General features: G+C 43.7%; 1 protein-coding gene and 1 pseudogene across 5 annotated transcripts in view; one reads left to right on the top strand and one right to left on the bottom strand.

Moving 5' to 3' along the window:
* SLC4A5 (solute carrier family 4 member 5) overlaps window positions 1-12,367 on the bottom strand; it is a 108,295-nt gene extending 95,928 nt beyond the window's left edge. For 3 of the 5 annotated variants that reach the window (XM_059405800.1, XM_059405806.1, XM_059405801.1), the window contains exon 1: window positions 11,896-12,367. In XM_059405800.1, coding sequence (XP_059261783.1) covers window positions 11,896-12,022 — 127 coding nt within the window. In that variant the 5' untranslated portion in view covers window positions 12,023-12,367. Of the gene's footprint in view, window positions 1-6,065; window positions 6,134-11,895 lie in introns of all 5 variants that reach the window. The other 2 variants (XM_059405803.1, XM_059405804.1) reach the window with 2 other exon arrangements.
* A 6,080-nt stretch (window positions 12,368-18,447) lies between these two features.
* Window positions 18,448-19,558, top strand: LOC132022343 (adaptin ear-binding coat-associated protein 1-like; annotated as a pseudogene).
* The last annotated feature ends 4,123 nt before the right edge of the window (window positions 19,559-23,681 follow it).

Below are 23,681 nucleotides of genomic sequence, written 5' to 3'. Positions count from 1 at the left end.
CCTCACTCATGCGTACTCTTTCTCTAAAGTAAATAAATGAATCTGTTAAAAAAAAAAAAAGGCATTTATATAAAGATGTGCACTTATGTTTCTATATCTCTATCACAGTCTCCTTAAAACACTCTGAGATGATCTTTCTGGAGGGATTAGGGGACACCAGGAGCTGGAGAGATATTTGACCTCAAAGACCCTGAAGACTTCTCAAGACCAGAGCCATCTGAGCAGCCTTCTAGTTCACATCTACTTCTGTACCCAAATGGTCTGTGCTGGCTGCCTGCTAACCAAAAGGGGGATAGTAGTAATGACGGTGGAAATGGTCAAGGGAGAAGTGGTAGGGGGAACAGTAGCAGTGGTGTTCCAGTAGCTGGGCATAGAGGGACATCGTAGAGGCATCAGTGGAGGTGGTGGAGGTGAGGATGGAGGTGATGAGGGGCAGATGGAGGTGGTGATGGGGGAGGGGCAAAAAGGCGCCCTGAATGAGAGTAGGAGATTCTTGGTACTGACTCAGGCTGATGACCCTAGATGAAGCTGACCCCCTGGGATGACAAGTATGAAATGGGAAAGCCATGGCGTTAGAACTCTGAAGAACCTCATTCTATCCCCAGAGCTGTACAGTCTTAAGGTAGTTACTTCTCCTCTCTGGATTCTAGTTTCCTTGAAGTAGAGTTGGCACTTAAATGGTCTTGTTAGGGGAAACTTATCCCTCTCCCTCTAAACCCTTTACCATTCCCTATAACATAGTAGCTTCTATCTTTCTAAAGTCTCAAAAGGAGTACTCACTTACCTCTCTACCCCCTCACTCAATTTCACCCAGTGGAGGAAGAGTGACTCAGGCAATCGAAACATTTGGGAGAATACAGTGGGCATGTGCCATGGCTCAGATCCGTCTGAGAACTGCCTGCTTCAGAGAAAATCCAAGTTGGGCTCCTCTCCTCTCTTCACAGCAAACTTTTGGGGCAGTTTCTCACCCTGCAGGTAGGGAGTCCTCCAGTGTTGGGTAAACAAGCTTAATTCTGGTGGAAAAAATTAGGAAGCCTGATTGTGGGCATACATTCTGATTCTCCAATCAGCTTTACCTGTTACAAAGTTATTTTGACTTCTACCTATGGGACTTCTGTGTCTTATTATTTCTCATTTGATTCCAAGCATAGAGGGAAAGATTGTAAGCAAGTACCTTCCTCAAATCCCAGTGCTGATGAATTAATGAAAGAGCCTGCATAGAGTTGGTTGGACGAAACAGTCTCTAAATTTCCTTCAAGCTTTAACATCCTGTGATTCTACAAGTCTATGTCTCTGGAGTAGAACAAGTATTTGTGAAGCTGGGCAGAAGGTTGAGACTTTTAGTGGACAACTTCCTGATTTCTGCCTCTCTTCTTTCCTGCTTTTCAACCCGATGAAGACCTCTACTCTCCAGACATTTTCCTCTTCCCCCCTCCACCAGCCCTACATGGCTTCATTTACCCCTATTCTGGTCTAGACCCCATGAAGAGTTACTTCACTCTCCCTTCATTGATACACACAATGTCTTGTTCCTGCCCTGCCAATCTTTTGGTCTAAATCAGCCCCACTGCTACCCTTCTCCTCCTGTACTGAGCTCTCTTTTGTCTCTGGAGAAAGCCTGTATTCAGGGGGAGAGAAAAGAGCCAAGACCAAGAGTGGTGGAAGTGTGTGTGTGTGTGTGTGTGTGTGTGAGAGAGAGAGAGAGAGACTAAGAGACAGATTGGAGTGACAGACAGAATGGAGAGAGACAGACCCCACCTTCAGGTCTCTCATGTACCCAGTGGTGGTACCTATGGCCAGCTCTACTTCTGGCCTTCCCCATGGTTGAGTTTTGTGAGTAAAAAATGTTGAAGGAATATCTGGCCGTCCCATTTCTCTCCTCTCCCTTACCTATGGCCTCCCTCACTAAGCTCACTTAGCTTACTGCTAAGGGGACTGGTTTGCCCAGCCAGCATTAAGCATGGGGACAAATACTTGAGGGCTTTCAGTCCTTCCTCACCACCAGAGTGGTAATGGCTGAGACTCATGCATTGACTTAGGAGCAAGGGAGAAGACTGGACCCAAAGGGTTCTTAGTCAGAAGTATTTCCTCCCCAAGGGGAGGTTTGGCAATGACTGGATATATTTCTGGTTCTTAACACTGGGATGAGAGTCCTACTGGCCTCTAGTGAGTAGAGGCCAGAGATGCTGCTAACATCCTACAATGTACAAGAAGCCCCACAGACTATTAAAAGTGCCAAGGTCAAGAATCCTGGATTCGACTGCTCAGACCCCTCTGGTTCTAGAAACCAAAATCCAGGCCAAAAGAGTACTCCATATGGGCCCACCCCGATCACCAGGATGCTACAAGGAGGAAGGAAGGGCAAAGATTCTTAGTAATTTGCAGCTTTGGACCTCTGGGCCTCTGTTTCCTTTGGAGACCTGGCACACAGAGATGGTTACTCCACAGGGACAGGTTCCCTTTCATCGTCTGATGCAGTGCCACCTGCCCCCCCCCCCCGGGGTTTAAAAGATGGCAGGTCTTAGGCAGGTCTGACATTGGGAGTGAAGTCCCATGAAAGAAAAATGAACTTCCTACCCCTGCGTTGCTGGGAATAAGGATTATTTGGGTGCCCAGCAGGATTCCCTAGAACTTTTGCCCACAACAGGTTTTCCACAAGCTGGCAAGCCTCATGCCAGTATGCGTGATTTTTGTCTCTCAGATTGTTTGTGCCAAGCTTTGGCAGGTGGTACAAGACTGGCTGCCCCAGATTCTTTTCCACTTTAGCTGCTTTTGAACTGTATCCAGGGTTGAGGAGGGAACATACTGTGGCATGTCAAGACTGTATGAGAAGGCAAGAAAAGCTGAGAGATATCTTAAAGGGAAGCTGAGAACCCTGAGGAGGCCAGGCTCGGGTTATGTGGTAGGTGGGTTCTCTCCTTCTGCCAGCTCCATCTACCCCCCAGGCACTGCTGTGGCCTGTGGCCTGCAATAGCACAGACTTCAGCTCACTCTGCACAAACCACACTGCACGTCCTGCTGTTCTTCCAACATCCCAAGCTCATTCCCACCTCGGCACCTTCGCACTTACTGCCTCCCCCACCTTCAGGTCTCTCATGTACCCAGCTTTCTGATGCCAAATACCTAAGAAAGTCCTCCCTGACCAGCCTATCCAAAATGCCCCTCTCTAGTCTTTAACTCTGCCTTATTGGACTATATGGCATTTCTATCCAAAACCACATTATGTATTTGTTTGTTCATTCATTACTTTCTCTTCCTCTGATCTGGCAGAGACTTAGTCTTGTTCACTGAGGTATCCCTGACACCTATAATAGAGGCTTATGAACGGTTGGTTCGAATCCTCACTCCACAAACTTTGGGATGTTGAGCAAGTCACCTATTTTTTTTCTTCAATTTCCTCAGCTGAAAAATGGAAATCATACCTACCTCAGTGGTTATTACGAGAACTGACTGAATCCATGTATATAAAATCTTAGGTCAATGTCTGGCACACAAAATAATAAGTAGCAGCTAGTAATATTATCATTAGCATACTCCCAGGAAGTTCACACCATGCCTGTTCTGTGGAGGCCAGGAGACCAAATCCCTCTGCAGGCCTGGAACAGGACCTTTTCTCTCCTCTGCATCTGCTCTCTGCTGCCCTCTCAAGGCCCTGGGTGGAGGTTGGCAAAAGAAAATATTAAGGACTCCATCCTTAAAAATGAGCCGTTCCTTTTTTTAAGCAAGCCCCACTCCCAATGTGGCAAGCTTGGCCCTTGACAGAGCTGCCACTGGAGTCATCATTTGACAAGTTCAATTACAAATCACTGAGGCCACAGAGGAACTGTGGGCGCTTGGGAATCCATCCCTTGGGCTCCAGGAGGGTCTTGGAGCAAACCCTTCTCCCTTCCCCCAGGCTGTACTTCCTGAGCCTGGGGACAGTGATCCGTCAATCAACCTAAGCCACCCTGGAAAGCCATTCCTCACCCTGTCCCTCATTCCCTATTGGACTGTGTTTCACCATGTGGGTCAAGTGATTTTCAAGCTGTCAGCCTAAAATGAGAGGGAAAGCCACTCCTCTGGGGGCTTCTGGATGGTGACTGATTCATTAACAAGAATCTGGAGACAATATACACTGTCTGATGAAAAGATATAATAGGGAGAAAGATTTCATTTTCAATAGTGACAAAATTCCTAAAACATCTAGAAATAAACTTGCCTCAAATCAAACTTGCCTAGAAATGCATATTTTATATGAGAATGTAAGAAAAAATTTTGCTAAGAAGCATAAAATAAGGTAACATATTCCTGAATGGGAAAATTGAATAAAGATATATGTTAAATATTTATAAATATATATACATTTTAAATATGACAAATAGTCATGGTTAAGGTATTAGCTTAGAATTTACAGAGCTTTTACTATGTGTTAGGATCTGGGCAAAGAGCTTTATAAAAGCAGTGGTTAAGAGCAGGAGGTCACATGACTCTGGGCAGGATACTTAAAACCCTGAGACTTGGTTTCCTTATCTGTGAAATGGGAATAATAGTATGTGTCTCATGAGTTTCTGCTTAGGATTAAATGAGATGATTTGGAATAGTGCCTGGTAAGTGCCAAGCACTTAATTAATATGAACCACTGTTATCTGCATTTATAGATAAGGAAATTAAAGCTGTGAGAGGATAAAATAACTTGCCCAAGTTCACCCACAGCTGGTAAATGTCTGAACTAGCCTGGGGGATGGGGTTAGGGAGGCTTTCCTAAAAGATACAGAAAATTATATCATAATAGTTAAAACAAAGCACATCTTATATGAGGCCTTCATATACGCCTTGCAAAATAATATTCTGAATGATTAGCCAGTGTCTGTACTGATGAATGAATGAATGAATGAATGAATGAATGAGTGAATAACAGCCTGGTATTTTCTTTACTTCCTTTCCTGCCTCCCATTTAAACAGCCAGACCATTCCATGCTTTGCCTCAGGGAAGGCACATGAAAGCAGAAAAAAGAGATAAAAGGAGCCTCTTCCCTCAGCGCAATTGAAAAGACTCCTGGGGGTGCCTGGGTGGCTCAGTGGGTTAAAGCCTCTGCCTTCAGCTCAGGTCATGATCCCAGGGTCCTAGGATCGAGCCCCACATCCGGCTTTCTGCTCCTTGGAAAGCCTGCTTTCTCCTCTCTCTCTGCCTGCTTGTGATCTCTGTCTGTCAAATAAATGAATGAAATCTTAAAAAAAAAAAAAAGAAGAAGAAAGAAAGAAAGAAAAGAAAGACTCCTGAGCAAACCTAGACTGAAGTATAGGAGAAGATGGTTATGATGATCAAGGCTGTCCCCTCCCCCTCCCCCGAGGTGGCACAAAGGCATGGAGGGAGACTTGGTGCTCCACCGGGACCTACAGATACCAACAAACAAGAACAGATGAGACAAGGATAGATGATGTCAAGGGTAGGGGCCTTTGTAAGTCCCTAATAGTCTAGCACCCCACCCCACTCTGACCCCCCAAATGGAAACTGGAACGGACAGGGATTTAAAAAGACAGCACCTTTTTAAAATGGGGGCTCAAAATACAGATGGAGATTGTTAGAAAATAAACGAATGCTTCTTATACACTTCAGTTTAGAGGCTGAAACTGGATTCCAAAGGATAGATTTTTAAAGAAAATAGCGTTGGAGAAATGTGCTATTAAAAAATTTTCCATTTAGAGGAGAAGCTTGGGCAGTGGACAAAGGCAGCAATGTATTTATTTACTGGACTCAGCACATTCATCTCTGCCCTGAAATTAAATGTGATTGTCCTTAAGACCGGGGTTGAACTTGCATCTCAATTTGCCTTGGACAGTCACCATCTGCCCACTTGTCTTGGCTTCATTGTTAGTACTGCCCCCTTTCATTCTCAAAAGCTTTCCAGTTTGGGCAATAAGTTATGTGGTTACTCTGTTAAAGATTTTAAAATTCAAGCAATCCTGTGGGCGAGCAACTCTTAGCTAGATGCCATGACACAGAAAGTTTCATACCCTCCAGGCAGGGGTGGCTGGAGGTCAGTGGAGCAATGAAGTAAAGCCTGCGGAGGGGCTGAGAATCTTACCTGGACAGGAAAGGAAGAGTCAGGTACTGTCTCATGAGAGGAGTCTGGGTAAGGTTGAAGATCAGGTGCTGTGTGGAGTTAAGAGGACACTGGTGGGGTTAGAGAGGGAGGTTTGAACTTAATCTTTCACACATGAAACAGCTCAGAGTGTTTCAATATCAGCATGGCCTACGTTATGCTCATAGGAGCAGGCAAGAAATAGAACCCAAATTGTGTTTGGAGTTAGGGTCTCGGCAGCTAAAGAGACGCTTGGAAAGAGGGGATATCTACTCTATACCCTTTTACTTCTATTACATTTTGAATCTTGTGCCTGTATTACCTATTCAGAAAAATACAGATGCAACATGGAAATTTTAAGGAATGGAGTCTACCTTGCCCATAATCTCTAGATAAACTGTGGAACCATTTGGTCAGGTTTCTAAAATGCCATCAGGAAAACAAGTGGCCTTTAAACATTTGAAAAGATGTTCAACCTCTTTTTAAAAAATAGGGTTGGAGGCCTGGCTGGCTCAATGGGTTAAGCGGTTAAGCATCTGCCTTTGGCTCACGTCCTGATCTCAGGGGTCCTAGAATCTGAGAGTCATGCTCCCTGCTCAGTGGGAGTATGCTTGTCCCCCTGCCCCTCCTCTGACTCATGCCTGCGTACTGTCTCTCTCTCTCTCACTCAAATAAGTAAATGAAATCTTAAAAAAAGCAGCAGCAGCAGCAGCAAATTAGAGCCACAGTGAAATGCCACTTTTTAACTTTCGTTTTTTTTTAAAGATTTTATTTATTTATTTGACAGACAAAGATCACAAGTAGACAGAGAGGCAGGCAGAGAGAGAGGAGGAAGCAGGCTCCCTGCTGAGCACAGAGCCCGATGCAGGACTCGATCCCAGGACCCTGAGATCATGACCTGAGCCAAAAGCAGAGGTCCAACCCACTGAGCCACCCAGGTGCCCCCACTCTTTAACTTTCAAATCACCAAATATGGAAAGGTTTCATAACAATAACAGGGGAAGGAAGTGGGCCCTCTTCTACACAATGGCTGGTGACCCTGTATTGGGTATATGCAAATGCAGGGTTGATGGGGCCACTTTGGCAATATTTATAAAACTTTATAATGCACATATCTTAGGGTAGCAGTGACCTTTTTGTCTGGAAATTTATCTTGGGCATATACTCCCACCTGTGGGTAAAGACGTATGTGTGGTTTGGGGCAGTTACCCACCTCCCTGCAGTATTATGTCAGAGGATTATCATGGAAATTAAATGATACAATACATGAAAAGAACTGTAAAGGATTTGAAGATGACACATAATAAATGCCCAGTAAATTTTGGCTGTTATCATTACAGCATTGTTTGTGGCAGCAAAGCACCGGAAACAACCTGAATGTCCATCTATCAGGGACTGATTAAAAAAAAGTTTTGTCTGTACATTGGAAAACCAATGTACAGCTTTTAAATAGAGTGAATACTCTTTAAACAATGCTATGAAATGATCTTTAGAAATATTAAGTTGGGGAGAAAAAGCAAAGTGTAGAACAGTGCTTATAGTTTACCACCATTTGTTGGTGCGGGGAGTAGCAGGTACACCTATGAGGGCATAGTCTCTCCAGGGAAGAAGTCACAAGAACCCAGTTTCACTGAAGATTCCTGGGAGCAGAACCAGGAGGCAGGTGCCCATAGGCCACTGGTATAACCTCTTGTACCTTTTATATTATCCACATAGGGATGCACTTGCTATTAAAAAAACAAATTCTACTTCTGGATATATATATCTGAAAGGGTTAAAAAGCAGGGGTTCCAAAAGGTACTCATACTGTACACCAATGTTCGTTACTCACAATAGGCAAAAGATGGAAACAATCTAAATGTTTTTCTATAGATGAAAGGTCAAACAGAATGTGGCATATCCATGCAATTCAATATTACTCAGCCTTTAGATGGGAAGAGGGGTGCCTGGCTGGCTCAGCTGGTAGAGCACATGCCTCTTTAGCTTGGGGTTGTAAGCTTATGCCCCACACTGAGTGGAGAGATCACATAAAAATAAAGTCTTAAAAATTGTTTCTAAATGAAAGGAAGGAAATTCTAACACAAGCTACAACATGCATGAACCTTGAGGACATTGTGCTAAGTGAAATAAGCCTGACCCCAAAAGACAAATGCTGTATGATTCCACTTATACAAAGTACCTAGAATAGCCAAATTCATAGAGACAGAGGCATAATAATGGATCTGAGGCTGGGGAAGGGGGCGATGGGGAGTCACTGTTTAATAGGTACAGAGTTTCAGTTGGGGAAGATGAAAAAGTTCTGGATATAGATGGTGGTAATGGTTGTACAGTAATGTGAATGTACTTAATGCTATTAAATTTGTATCCTCAAAAATAGTTAAAATGGTAAATTTTGTTATGTATATTTTACCACAAAAAAAGTAAATAATTTTGATTTAATATTAAATAAGATAATATATAATTTTAAACACTTCTTTAAAATAGTGGGTTGTTTTGTTGTTGTTGTTTTGCTTTTTGTTTTTTTTTTGTTTTGTTTTGTTTGTTTTTTTTTTTTTTGCTTTGACTGAGTTATGTTAGAGGTAGAGTCTGATTACAAGGAGCTATAATGTATGAGACACAACAAGGAATAAGCCCTAAAAAAAGGACCCTTAGTCTCTGAACCCTGGTGTTCTCCATGCCAGGCGAACCTGTACTGACTGGCTTCTGGGGGATTCCTGATACAGAGAGGACGTGAAAGGCTGAACCAGGACCAAGGAAGGAGGGCAAGCAATTTCATCTAAGAGAGGGAAGAAAAGGAAGGGAAGAGATGGTAGGTAGGGGCAGACGCAGAGGAAATTCCCACCTGACCACATAGACTTTCTCCATGAGAAGTGGTAAGGGTGGGGAGTGTGTGCCTTTGGGGTGGATTTTGAGGGTAGTGGAAATGTTGACCTTCAAGGGGTCAGACCAGGGATATGTAAAAGAATTGCCATGTCCCCACTGAGGACCCCGGTCAGGCTGGAGATCAGACACTTGTAGAGAGAATTTTCCTATGCCTCCCACCTCTTCTCCCTCCCCAGGCAACCACCCTGAAGCCTTTGCAGAACCCTGGGAGCTGAATAAGTGAGGAGGAGTAGAAACCAGGACTTTCCATCCATACCGCCAACTAGCACGGGCCTCTCTTCTTCCGCAACACCAGATTGGGATGGGAAGAGGCCCCAATTTTAAATTGAGACTGAGGTTTGGATTATCAGTGGGATCAACATTATAATTTCTGAAATGAGCCTGAGACCGAGGGAGACCAGAACAATCATATGACTTGTCTAAATTTTATCCAGGGGCAAAGCAAGATTCAACCACACCAAATAAATCTAAAAGAGCAATCAGAGGTAAAACTCAGGCTGCTTTCTGATTTTTCCCCATGAGTCATGCTGTTTAATGGAACACTTATACTACCTTCAACTGTTACTCAACATGCATGTATCTTACACCTCCCGCTAGACTGTAAGCTTTCTGAGGGCAGGGCCCAGGGGATGTTGATCTGCATATTGCCACCACAGCCCAGCAAAGTGCCTTGCATGTACACAGTAAGCCACAGGGCTATATGATTCAGTGCATGGGGACAGGGCCGCTGGCAACATGACTAGTGCACCATGGTAAAAATTGGCTAGACAGCTAGAAGCAACAAGGCAGTACTTTGGAAACTCATCTCAGAAAACTCCTTAGCTAGATCACTGAGTTCATGAAATACACTTTATAAAGGGGCTAAGTGGTTTGTTTGGTTAAGCATCTGACTCTTAGTTTTGGCTCAGGTCATGATCTCAGGGTCCTGGGATCAGGCCCTGTGTTGGGCTCCCTACTCGGTGGTGAGTCTGCTTCCCCTCTCCCTCTGCTCCTCCCTCTGCTCGTGAGCTCTCTCTCTCTCTCAAATAAATCTTAAAAAATTTAAAAAGAGCCTGTGTTCAAGGAATTCTGATATAAAATGACCTGTGTGCCCAGGTTTGGGGTAAAAGGCATAGAAATGAAGTAGGTGTGGATGATCATGTTCTGTTTCTCTGTTAGAGCCACTCCTGTTCTGAATTAAGGGGAAGCAGGCTAAGACACAAAAGGAGGGTGCAGTCAGACCCAGCTCATGCCGTATGAGAGCAGGCACGAATGCTGCAGTGCCCCATTAGGCTTCAAACCAAGCCAAATCCATTTTTGCGTAAGGAATCTTACAGGGCTCCTTCCTTCAAAATTATATAAAATAATGCAAATTATGTATTTCTGAGAGAATAAATTAGCTGAAGAAGTCTAGAGCCCAACTCTTCAGACAGGGAAGTAGATCTCGAGTAGCTGAGTAGCAAAGCTTTCTCCAGATGAAGGTTATGAAAGGGAAACCCAAGACCGGTTGGTTCTGGTTTGCGGATGGTAACATCAGAGAACACACACTGCCTTCTATTTTATGTGACAGCATCACTCCTGCTGAAGTATCTCCTTTGTAGGCCAGGCCTCCATCAACAGTCACTGAGCAGGGAGGTAAAAGAGAAGCTATTTGAGCATCTCCATCAATAACTCTGAGTATTGATTACTGCCTCTCTGATAAGATGAACTTAACCAAAGGGAGAGTGGGCAGGCATTCAGTCAAGCGACAAGCCACTCACACACCTTCAATGGGTGGGGAAAGACGGCTCTCCTCAAACTGGGCAACCCAAAATAAGCTGGGGGTGGGGGACGAGGGGGAGAAGAGCACAGTTGGTGGGGTTTTAGGATACTCCTGAGAACATGCTTCAGCTCGTGAGCTCACAGCTCAGTCCCAAATTGCAGGAAAGTAAAAAACTCTTTCTTGGGGACAGAAGCTCACAGAGCTAAGGGCTCTGGATTTCTAAGTTAGAATTTCATCAAGGGTTGGGACGCCTGGGTGGCTCAGTTGGTTAAGCAGCTGCCTTCGGCTCAGGTCATGATCCCAGTGTCCTGGGATCGAGTCCCACATCGGGCTCCTTGCTCCGCGGGGAGCCTGCTTCTCCCTCTGACTTTGCCTTCCACTCTGTCTGCCTGTGCTCGTTCTCGCTCTCTCTCATAAATAAATAAAATCTTTAAAAAAAAAAAAAAAAAAAAAGAATTTCATCAAGGGCTGGGTGACCCTTTCTTGGATAGACAACTGATCCCCAGAAGTCCTGATTTGCAAGAACTACAGTCTATTACATCTAGAAAGAGAGATGAGGACTAGCTCCTCTGCTTCTCATGCATAACCTGCCTCCCATTCCCAGAGCCCAAGAAGCAGATCCTTGGTAAAGGTCACCTCCTTTGGGTGGGAAAGCTTAGGTGAAGTAGGGGTTTTTATATAAGTCTCATGTTTCCCTGAGTCATAGAAGCCTCGAAGAAGATGCTGGGCATAACCCTTATTGAATTGAAAGAAGCTCGAAGGAAGCACAGGACCAAGCCTCATGACTACCATGGCTGAAGAACCTGGATTAAGAAGGGCAGTTAGACCAACGTGCAGAGAATACAACTAGATTTAGATCTCAGCCCCTCAGTGCATGTCTGACATTGCACAGATGCACGTGCCCCTAGACGCTCCCCTCTCCAAAGGTGGGGGTAGGGGAACGCAGAATAGCAACACCACCACAGGACAACTGGTCATTATCTTGTCCTTCACTATGTTGAAATAGGTAAAAATTAAGCAAGAGGCTGTCCCTTATCTTTGCTCCCTAAATCCTGCACCCGCCCTTAGCAAAGAGCAACAAAATTCTCAACTGACCCTCTGTGGGCTGGAGACACCTGCCTATACCATTGGGTTCATTCATTCACATCCCCAAACCTGAATCTACAACCAAGCTGTTAACTCCATATATTTAAAATCCACTCTACTCACCCGCGTGCAGTAGTGCAGTAACTGGTTGCTCCGCTGCCTCTGCCACCGTTGAATCCAATCCTTTAGGGTGGGCCTTGCCTTTGGAACCCAGCCACCTCTCCTTTTTTTCTACCTCTGCTATTAACATAGCCCCTCCTCTATTACCTCACCAACCAACTATTTTAGAACCAAAAAGTCTTTGTCTATTCACAGACACCGTAAAAGTAACATTTGATTTAAGTTTTTAAATCTAATGTCTTTGTCTTCCTCAATTCTTATTGTTTTATCTAATCAGCATGTCCTAGGGAGGGTTATTACTTGTGGGTTTAGCTTGCCCAAGCACAATGGGGCCAACTGAGCCGTTTCCCCAGAAAGAATCAGCTTCTTTAAGGGACAATCCTCAGGAAAGATGTCCTCTTTGCCTCATCTCAGAGGCCTGAGATTATGGAGCACATTCCACATCCCACAGCCCCTCCAGCTCTGCAACCCCCAATTCCTGACTCTTCCGGAGAAGGAAATGGCCAAGAGAAATGAAGAAGGCATTTGAACAAATCAAACCCTGCAAGAAAAGCCTTGCGTACTTTGTGACTGTTTACTTTATGATTGTTCTAAGTCTTGTGCTGAATTTTAACCTCATTTTAACTGCTTAGTAAGTAGGAAAGATAGACCGATCAGTGGGAAGAGCTCAGGGAGAAGGCAGAGACAGTGAGGGGAAAAGAAGTGCTAGTGGGGGAGGGACACACACTGTTGGGGTGTAGACACACACTGTTGGGGTGTGGGCACACAGTGCTGGCGGGTGGACACAGTGCTGAGGGTGTGGGTAGAGTGTTGGCGGACAGACTCAGAGTGTTGGGGGGTGAGCACCCAGTGTGGGGGGTGTGGGCACACTGTAGGGGGTGCAGGCACATAATATTGGGGGGCAGATACACAGTGTTGGGTGTGGGCAAACATGGTTGGGGTGTGAGCACCCAGCACTGGGTGTGTGCACACGGTGTTGGGGTGTGTGAGCACACAGGGTTGGGTGTGAACACACAGGGTTGGGATATGGGTACGCAGAGTTGCAAAGTGAGCACAGTGTTGGGGGTGGGCATGGTGTTGGGGGATGGGCACATGGTTTGGGTTGTGGGCACACAGAGTAGGCAGGATGAGAAAAGGGAACATGTTGAAATCTTTGGTGGCCTCTGGACACCAAGTACTGGGCTCAGTGATAAACACTGCTTCTCTTATTTAACTCTCAACAGTCCTGCCAGGCAAGGATTTTACATATGGAAACTGAGACTCAAGAGAGTATAATACTAGCCCATGGACACATAGAGGTAGGAAGAACAGGGGCTGGGAGCTCCTTGAAAAAAATGAACTCCACCTCTTTTCTTACACAGGCCCTACTGTAGATCTACTGAGTGTCTTCAGACCCATATTTCAGGGTTTACCTTTTCTTTCAGATAAGAAATTGATGTTCTGTATAAAGTCCTCACTGTGTTCCTAGCTCTCGAGGGCTTCCCCCAGTGGAAAAGCCACACATACAGCAGACTTGTAGGAAGGTGTGTTTTGGACACCATGGCTGAACCATAACTTTAACCTTACATCCTACTTTCTTTCCATAATCCATGGACTCAAAGACTAGCAAGACTAGGATGACTGACTCACCCTGGTTTGCCTGACACTTTCCCACTTTTAGCTCTGAAAGCACTTCAGCCTGCGAAACACCTTGTCTGGGACAGATCGGGATAGGCTGGCCTAGAAGACGTGGTCTCCAGCCTCAGGGCATTTCCACCAAATCAGGGATTAGATGAATACACAAGCAGAAGAGTGCAAGGCCTCATAAAACAGCACAAAGGGAGGGAAAGGTTTAGTAAAAGAAAAACCATATGTGTTTAGAGGACTTACTCATTTCATAAATGGTCACGGCTTACCTTGGAAGTCCCCAGCCATAGCTTAGGCCCTATGTGCTACGCTTGTAACCCACTTCATAGAGGGGCAGCTGGGTGGCAGAATCAGTTTACGTTCAACTCGTGATTGCTGCTCCAGTCATGATCTCGGGGTCGTGAGACTCAGCCTGTGGAGGCCCTGCATGGGTCCCTCATGAAGCTCCATGTCAGGCTCCGCACTGGGCATGGAACCTGCTTAAGATGCTCTCCCTCTCCCTCTACACTGCCTCTGTCGCACGTGCACGTCCTCACGCTCTTGGAAGGAAGGAAGGAAGGAATGGAGGGAAGAAGGAAGGAAGGAAGGAAAAAGAGAGAGAGGAAGGAAAGAAGGAAGGAAGGAAAAGTAAAAGAGAGAAAAAAAAAGAAACACTTCATGGAGAAAATGGCCTTCAGTAGGACGTAAAGGAAAAGGGTATAATGGTGGGATATGGAATAGCAGACGGGAGGGAAGGAACCATAAAAACAAAGACCTAAGTGACGGAATAATGCAGTGTACCCCAGGAACTAGGGAGCAGTTTCCCTAGTATAGTGTGGGTTTGGGGAGGAAAAGGACTGGGTCATTCTGGGAAGAGACATAATTATCAGCAAATGTGTCTGAGCCCCCAAGGAATGTGGAATGGGACTTTGTACAAGAATGGAAGGATTGGCTTCAGGGTGGGACAGGTTGGCACAGGTGGGAAGACACGTTGGGCCGTCACTGCCAAGCATTCCAGGGAGACCCTTTGGCTTCTACTCACCCAGGTTTTGTTTAAATTATGTGGATATTTAGTTCAGATATTTTAGCTTTTGATTCTTGTTTTTGTTTTTTACTTCGTGTAGGAATCAGAGGATGAGGTTCACCCTGGGTTAGTGAGGGACAGGATGCACAAAAGGAACAGGTTTGCAGGCTGAGGATCCTTCCTGATAAAGGAAGTAGGGAGAGGACTGCTCTGGCAGCCTCTTTCCAGTGTCCGCTGGGAGTTCACCGAAAGCTTGTTTGTTCCTCTCTCCAGCTCTAATGACACCTTTGCTGTCAACCAATGCACATTCTTAATTACTTTTTTTTTTAGCTTAAAACAAAATCATAGTTCCAAGAGTTCTTATTTACTTTGAGAGCCTTTCTGTCTTGCTGTAGAAGTCATTCATTTGCTGTGTGTGAGCAAAGGGCCAGGCAGGGTGGAGGCTTAGGACAGATGGCCTGACATGCCCCCACAGCCACCAACCGCCATAATGCCTGCTGTTTCGGGGCTGCAGGGCTTTCCCACTCTACCTAATTCTCAGGTGACCCCTCTTCTCTCTGTATGAGGAGGCAGGTTCCTCAGCAAGTGTGATGCAAGTTCAGTTTACATGAAGAAGTCTAGCAGGAAGGGACACTGAGAAGTAAAGTTTGGGGCTTTCCCATCTCTCCCATGAGGAGGGTGAAATGGAGCTTAAGAAAGCCTATCCAAGAATGTACCACAAGGTTTCTAAGTCTTGACCAATGGTAAAGCTACATTTGGTCTTTCAACTGACGATGATGTGTCTGTTCCATAAACTAGAACGCAAGGTGAGGGCGGGAGGGGATGGCTGAGAGGCATCCCTTCCCCTCACTGTGCCCCAGCCTGAGCCTTTCAGCCAGGACTCAGAAGCAGGCTCTGCAGGAACGTGGCTGTCCAACCTGAACCACCTGAGTGGAGTGAGGCTGGAGGACTTTCCTGCCAAATGGACAAGAGCTCAGTGTCTGATCCCAAAGAATCTATCGTACAGCAGTCCCCCTCTTCCCCGCAGGTTTACCTTCTGTGGTTTCAGTTACCTGCAGTCCACTGTGGTCCAGAAGCAGGTGCTCCTTCTTCATTAGCAGGTCAGCAGGAGCCTAAGGCTACGTAGGTCACACCACCTACGCTATTCCCCTCATTGCTTCTCATCCTGTGGGCATTTTATCATCTCACAGCATCACCAGAAGGGTGAGTACCATACAATAAGCTATTCTGAGAGAAAGAGAGAGAGCACATTCACATGACTTTTATTACAGAATATCATTATAGTCGTTCTATCTTATTATTAGTTGTTGTTAATTACACTGTGCCTAATTTATAAATTAACATAGGTATGTATGTACAGGAAAAAAACATAGTATATAGGGAGTTCAGTATATCTGTGGTTCCAGGCACTTACTGGAGGTCTAGGAACATATCTAGATAAGGGAGAGCTACCATACTTGTCTTCCAGCACTGCTTTGGAATTTTCCCTTTCTTTCCTTAAAAAAAAAATGTAGTTTCAGTTGAACTTAGGGATGAAAGAGAAGTAAATGTAAGAATTCGGTTTATCTTGAACTAGAGTTTTAAATTTTTTTTAAGATTTTATTTATTTATTTGACAGAAAGAGATCACAAGTAGGCAGAGAGACAGGCAGAGAGAGAAGAGGAAGCAGGCTCCCTGCTGAGCAGAGAGCCCGATTTGGGGCTCTATCCCAGGACCCTGGGATAGTGACCTGAGCTGAAGACAGAGGCTTTAACCCACTGAGCCACCCAGGCACCCCCCTGGTATATTTTCTTGATAGATTTCTCTGGTACATTGTTGACAATTGTTTCCTTCTTGAAATCCCCTCTTTTGGGGTGGTTTTGTTTGCCTGTTGTTTTGTTTTGGTATATTTTGGGACATCTAGATCTTTAGGCATGTGCATCTTCATCTTTGCTGAATACTGCCACAATGTGCTCTAGAAGGACGATAGTACTACACACCCCCACAGGCAGTATGAAACACTCTAACGGAATTATTTAAAGACAAGCGTTGGTAGAGTTGGGATGATCCAGTTGGGATGATCCCACAGCATTTGCTCAGCTCCCCCTTTGCACCTTCTCCCCACAAATCTCTCTCTTGTGAACCTGAATCCTGTTGCTGGCTTAAGTCAACCCCATGACCATCCTCACTGTCCCGACAACAAAAACCAACTGAGAGCATTAAAGGCTCACTCTCCTAAAAGCTTGTTTTTGCATTCTGTTCCTTGTCCCCAGATCACCAGAGGCCTTCCAGGGCAGTCAAATAAAGTCTGAGCTCCTTGGATTGGCACCCAAGGCCTTCCCCTGCCCAGCTTCCTCATTCTTTCCATGACTTATTTCCCCCCACTCTCTATGGGAGAGCACTTGAATCCAGGCAAGTTTATCCCCCATTCTGGTGCTGGGGGATAAACCAGTACAGCCACTCTGCAAAAACATGTGGTAATACTTGATAAGGTTGAAAATACACATACCAAACAACAAAGCAATTCCACTTTTGCATATATGTACCAGAACCAAACGAACAAGGATATTTGTGCAGCGTGGTTTGTAGGTACTTAAACTTGGAAACAATCCGAATGTCCAACAAGAGCAGAATGGAGGGGCACCTGGGTGGCTCAGTGGGTTAAGCTTCTGCCTTCAGCTCAGGTCAGGATCTCAGGGTCCTGGGATTGAGCCCCACAACAGGCTCTCTGCTCAGTGGAGAGCCTGCTTCCCGCCCCGCACCACACTCCCCCTCCGACTCTCTGCCTACTTGTGATCTCTGTCAAATAAATAAATAAAATCTTTAAAAAAAAAAAAAAAGAGCAGAATGGGTAAGTTCCAGCCTCTGTACCCTTCCCCACTCTGACCCCCACTGACCTAGCATCAGTGGGGATATTTCTTTTTCAGACCATCTATCTTCATTTAAAACAGCAGCCTGACTACCTACTTTATAAAATAGTTAGAATCTTTTTCCCTCACTGAAAAATGAATTTCCTGTATCATGTAAATATGTAAGAAAACTCTAGCAAGTTGTGGTCAACTACTTGTTTTATAATTTTTTTAAATAGTTTTAATCTAATCTACTCTTTTTCAATCCATGTTTAAAAGTTTATTTACAGTAAAATCCATTTTCTTTTAGCATTCAGTTCTAAGAGTGTTGACAAATGCATACAGTCTATCTATCTTTTGCTTTTTTTTTTTTTTTTTTTTTACAAAGGAGTATCAACATGGGTCTCACTTAATTTATCTTAGAGTTTGTCCACTGAGATATAATACTTTGGAAAACAAAGCTTGATTTCACAATTCAGTAGGCAAGTTGTGTTTTCTCCATGAGTTCACAAAAGTTCAGTTTCACCCAGTGGTCCTTGCTCAATTGTTTGCATAGGTTCTGATTGTCTTTTAGAATGGCCAGTCATGGGCTGACCCTTTCCACCAAGATCAGAAGGGAAAACAAGCCTTGCTTTCAACTCTCTACAGACACTTGACGAGCCATTGCTGCGGGTGAAGGATCCGACCAAGGAGTGTCTAAACCAGGTGCCTTCGACTGCCAAGTCCAGAAGTGGCCTAAAACTAAATGGCAGGAGAGGGTTTGCCATTTCCGAGCTACTTTGTCATCTAGAAAATGTCAAGATTTGATAGCCTAAGCATTGAGGGAGAGTGAACACTTGTCCCTACACTTCTCCAAGAAAGGCAGGGGAACTTGGACTCTTCGTAGGCATATAGTTTCCAAAGTACATGAAATCAACTAAGTTAACTTTTAAGCCATAAGTCCACCATTCTTTTTGTTCTGACATGATGCAAAAAAATTTAATTATTCATTGATTAAAACCTAGAAATACTTCCATGCCATCCCATCAAGAGACCAACTACTACCTCACCCAAAATTATATCCCTCCCTACCCCAGTTGTATTGACCTTTATTCTTCAATGGATGACTTCAAAAATGGGATGCTAAGCCTCACCAAGATGGTGACTTTGATGGCCAGACCCTCTGAGGTGGCCAGCTCCTCTTGTGGTGTAAGAATTAACATATCTTACAAATCTCCAGGTGGTGTGGATACTGGTGGTGAGCGGACCACACTTTGAGAATCACAGCTATAAATCTTAAAATTTATAGGAAATGTGGAAGGCAGAGGAACCTATTAACACTACAAGGATATATTTTAAATCCAAACTCTGAGAAATAGTTCCTTCAACAAATAAATCATAAGGAAAAAGAAAGCAAGAAAGAACCTAGAGATTAAAAGAGACTTAGTAGGCATGGAAAGTAGGGCCAAGATAGCATAGGCGAAATACAAGCCTTGATCTCTGTATGAAGCTGGATGTCAACATCTACCTCCAACAACAGCTACAGGCCAGCCTACTTAGACTAGTCACCTCCAAATCACTTCAAAAGGGAAGCTTGCCTATCAACTCGAGTATAAAATATCATGGGAGCTCTTTGTTTGAGCACCAGTAGAAACAATATCCTATCATTGCTGAGGAGAGATAGTGACAGATTCTAGCTTCTACTGTGTAATCTGGTCCCAGGATGACACTGGGCATAGAGCTTTCATTGATATTTACTTCATGGATCAGGTGATATCTTTGAATTTAATATCCTCCCACAAAATTACTTGAAGTGGGTAAAGTAAGTATCTAAGTTGTCCAGTGAATCTCAAGAACTGGACATTCATCCCAAGTTGGATCTGGGCCTCAAAGAAGGACAGATCATCAAGTTGAGTAACATTAACATTGCAACCAAGAGATGATGGGTTTCTAAGCCCAGGACTACAGGGGACTGGGGGCCTAAATTTACTCCCAGACCCACTTGGAGGCAAAGTCATTATTCCCCCTCTATCCTCAGAGGATGTCATGAGCAGTCATGTTGCCCCCACCACCCATTCCAAATCTAACCACGGAAGCAATGACACAGATAACATTTTAGGATGGGCTTCTCCTACTCCTCTCATGACAGAAGCTCCAGTCTCTGACTTGGGGAGACTTTGGCTCTGCATCCAGCTCTGTTTCAAACCTGGCACCACAGCCATCCAACTGAATATTCAGTCCAGGACTGAATAGCCTCGGCAGAACATCAAGAATGGACTCGAAGAATAAAAATGACCTTGAGAAGATGGGGAAGAAAACTCCATCTTTGATGAAGAAAATGGACAAGGTGCAGAAAAGACTTTTTCTAAACACTTTCAATATATAATATATCTGTTTGGGGGATGATCAGAATACTCACACAGAGCCAGGGGATATTCTTGAAGACTTTGTCATAGAGTTCATCCCTGAAATGATGCACAAGGCAGTGTCAATTGAAAGACAAAGTCAAGAGGCACCTGGGGTGGCTCGGTTGGTTAAGCCTCTACCTTTGGCTCAGGTCATGATCTCAGGGTCCTGGGATAGAGCCCCGCATCAGGCTTTCTGCCCAGTGGGGAGCCTGCTTCCCCCCTCTCCTTGCCTGCCTCTCTGTCTACTTGTGATCTCTCTCTCTGTGTCAAATAAATAAATAAAATCTTTTTTAAAAGAGAAAAGAAAAGAAAGACAAGGTCAAGTATAAGCTGAAGATTTCATCTTCTTGATTTGAAAGGATCCAGGGAAGTTTGCTAAGGTTACTCGTGATTACTGTGAAACAGTCTGGAAAAGAATTTGATGAAGTCTACTATGGATCTTGACACTTTTTCTAATTTCTGAAGCTTCATTATCTTGTGGGGCAACCATTGATAGTAGCTGATATTTTCTGCAGTAAGTTTCATGTAATTGAAAGATGAACAAAATTTTCATGTCTTCAATTTTAGTGTGAGATTTGAGATCTTAACTGCTGCTTTGATATTACCATACTTGAACTGCTTATTGGGTTTCAATGACCACACAAAAGTTAAATTATTTTGCAAAACACAGTTCCTTCTGACTTTTGACTCTAAATGATGAAGAAGTACTTGTATTAGGTGTCTTTGTGCCATTGTAAGCGTCTACTACAGTTGCTTAAAATGTGAAACCTAAATGTCACTTTTGACACTGTGATACCTGAAATATGTGTTTCATGTATTTTGAAGTTTCTAGACAACAGTAATCTAGCAGATTATTAAAGATAATGAACTGTTCAATCATTATACTGTATACCTGAAACTAATATCACACTGTATGTTAACTGGAATTTAAATAAAAACTGGACAATAAAGATAGTGAACTGGTTTGTATTTTTGTTAAGTAGAAGTTGATATTGGAATGTAGTCTTTTGTAAGAATGTTTATGTCTTAGAAGATAATTTGCATGAAGGACATGGGGAGATGGAGAGAAGGGAGTTGGGGGAAATCGGAGGGGGAGATGAACCATAAGAGACTGTGGACTCTGAGAAACAAAATGAGGGTTTTAGAGGGGAGGGGAGTGGGCGGTTGGGTGAGCCTGGTGGTGGATATTATGGAGGGCATGTATTGCATGGAGCACTGGGTGTGGTGCATAAACAATGAATTCTGGAACACGGAAAAGAAATTTTAAAAATAATTTTTTAAAAGATAATTTGCTCTATTCTTTTCTTTAGATAATGAGTGATTTTTTTTGGAGAAACTAAATTTCACATGAATGCTTGTGTTGAAAGATTTTTTACTTAAAAACTTGGGGGCTTATATATACTACATGTCAAGTTGTAGGAGAACTCATTCTCCTAAATCAGATTAAGGCATCTAAAATACATGCTTTTGGGTGCCTGGGTGGCTCAGTGGGTTAAGCCGCTGCCTTCGGGTCAGGTCATGATCTCAGGGTCCTGGGATCGAGTCCCGCATCGGGCTCTCTGCTCAGCAGGGAGCCTGCTTCCTCCTCTCTCTCTCTGCCTGCCTCTCTGCCTACTTGTAATCTCTCTCTGTCAAATAAATAAATAAATAAAATCTTTAAAAAAATAAATAAAAATAAAATAAAATACATGCTTTTAGTAGTACTTGGAATGGAATTGCTTAAAGAGCTGATGGCAGAATAAGCATTTGGGGTAGTGTTTTGTTAACATATTTGTTAGTTCTTGTTTATTGTGGAAACGCGTACTTAAAATCAAATATGGCTATGGAAACCACTTCCTCACCTTCCTGTAGTTCAGGATATATGTATTTTGTGTATATTTAGCTATACTTTATTAAGTTATTATTGCACTTATTATAAAATAAGGATTTAAATTGCATTTAAAGAGATCAGGAAATGTTACTGTTTGTGAAATGGAGCGTTTTGTGGGGTATTTATAAACCTTATAATCAGTAATTATGAAAACTCTTCTTTCTCAAGCTACTAATACCAGGAATAAAATATGAAAAATTAAAATGAAATAACCCATGACCCTGAGGATACAAATCTTTAAGTTGGAAACCCCTTCTCTGTCCCAGAACTAAAACTACTGGACAGTCTTTTCCTTAACTTTCCCAGGGCACGCAAGCTGGTTTATGTCATTCTCTTCGATGTTACTTGCTGTGTATCTGCCGTCTCTTGCTCATTAACAAGGCGGGAGTAGTGGGACTTACTGTACCTGTGGCTTATTTCGAAGGGTTCAGCAGGCCAGGAAGAAATGACCTCTAACGTCTGTAAAATTCTTCTCCACCTTTTAAATTCAGTTTATTTCAGTCATCTCATGATCCTTGGGCACCTCTTTGTGAAGCCTTGTTTAGCAATTTCAGGGGACAAGAAATCTTTGTATTTCCTTCTCCCCGAGCTAATTCTCTGAAAGTGGATGGACTAGCCTTGGTGTCTATAATTCAGAATCTGGGCAGGGATAGGGATGGAGAAAGTTGTCTTCCCTGGGCACTGCTCTATGCCTCACTTCCCTGCATCCATGCTGACTGCAGCTCCATCCCCTCTCCTGTGTTCACGTGGGAAAGTGGCATCTCCACTATTCTTTTCTGTTGGCTGAGAAGCACACCTTTGGCCTGTAGGTATGGCTTGGATGAAGGAAGTTCAAGGGGCTGCTCTCAGTTATATTCTAGGGCAGTATTAGTTTCCTTGTAGCTCCATCCTGTTGCTCCACATGAAGCAAAGTTTTACTTGGTATTTGCCCCAGTGTTTAATCATGGGCAAGTATAGAACTTCTAACCTGATCTGTGGAGCAGAGAGATTGAAACCACTTAGCTCATGATGAATATCCATGTTGCCATGCTGCCAAGGTATCTGGCCCCTTTCTGTCAGTCTTCAAGTTCTTCAGTAGAAATGTGTTATATCCTCATTTATTAAGTTGAAGGGTCATAGCTCTAGCTGAGTCTTCCCAAAGTGAAGGCTCTAGTACCTAGCACCTAGAGAACCTCAAAAACAGGTTGCTTTCCCACCACTTTCCCTTCTCCCTAGCCCACCTTTCCATGTACAGTGCTATGAGGAGACTGTTCCTTCACAGGCGAAGGGGCTCTATCAATTTGTTTAATTAATGGGCAACTTTGAGGCAGAAGTAAGAGCATATAATTTCTTAGCACTTACGTGGATACTATTATGGACTGAAATTATGTGTACCTTAAAATTCATGTTGCAATCTAATCCTTAATGTGATGGTATCTGGAGGTAGGGCCTGTGGGGGTGATTAGGTCATGAGTGTGGAGCCTCATGAATGGGACTAGTCCACTTCCAAGAGGCCCGAGAGCTTGCTTACTCTCTTTCTGCCATGTGAGGATCCAAGATGTCATCTGCCTGCAACCAGAAGAGCACCCTCTCCAGAATATGACCATGCTGGCACCCTGATCTCAGACTTCCAGCTTCCAGAACTGTAAGAAATCAATTTTTGTTGTTGATAAGCCACCCAGTTTATGGTATCTTGCTATCACAACCCAAGCAAAGACTGATGCTTGCAATCTGAATGAAGGAAATTCTTACATTTAGTTTCAAAATATATTCTCTCTTGATTTCCCTCCTTTATCTCTTCCTAACTTTGGGTCCTTTTTTCGTTTTATTTTTTTTTTCATTGTACTCCCCCTCCAACAGGTCTATGGTCACAGAGCCATGGCAGGACATCTTTAAATTAAAGTTTTAAATGCAAAACACTGAAAAGAAAATCACTACAACCATTGGTGACTAAGAACTGGGAGCCTATGTTCTCAATCTTCCTCCACATTGTATTTATTGTATTCTCAAGATGATCTTGTATGTGTGTGTGTACATATATGTAATATATATGTACATACTGACTGACACATTAAAAATGAAGTTTAAGGGGGCAC

The sequence above is a fragment of the Mustela nigripes genome, chromosome 7 (genome assembly GCF_022355385.1).
Source record: "Mustela nigripes isolate SB6536 chromosome 7, MUSNIG.SB6536, whole genome shotgun sequence".
Taxonomy (NCBI): Eukaryota; Metazoa; Chordata; class Mammalia; order Carnivora; family Mustelidae; genus Mustela; species Mustela nigripes.
This window is presented reverse-complemented; position numbering and strand designations above follow the sequence as displayed.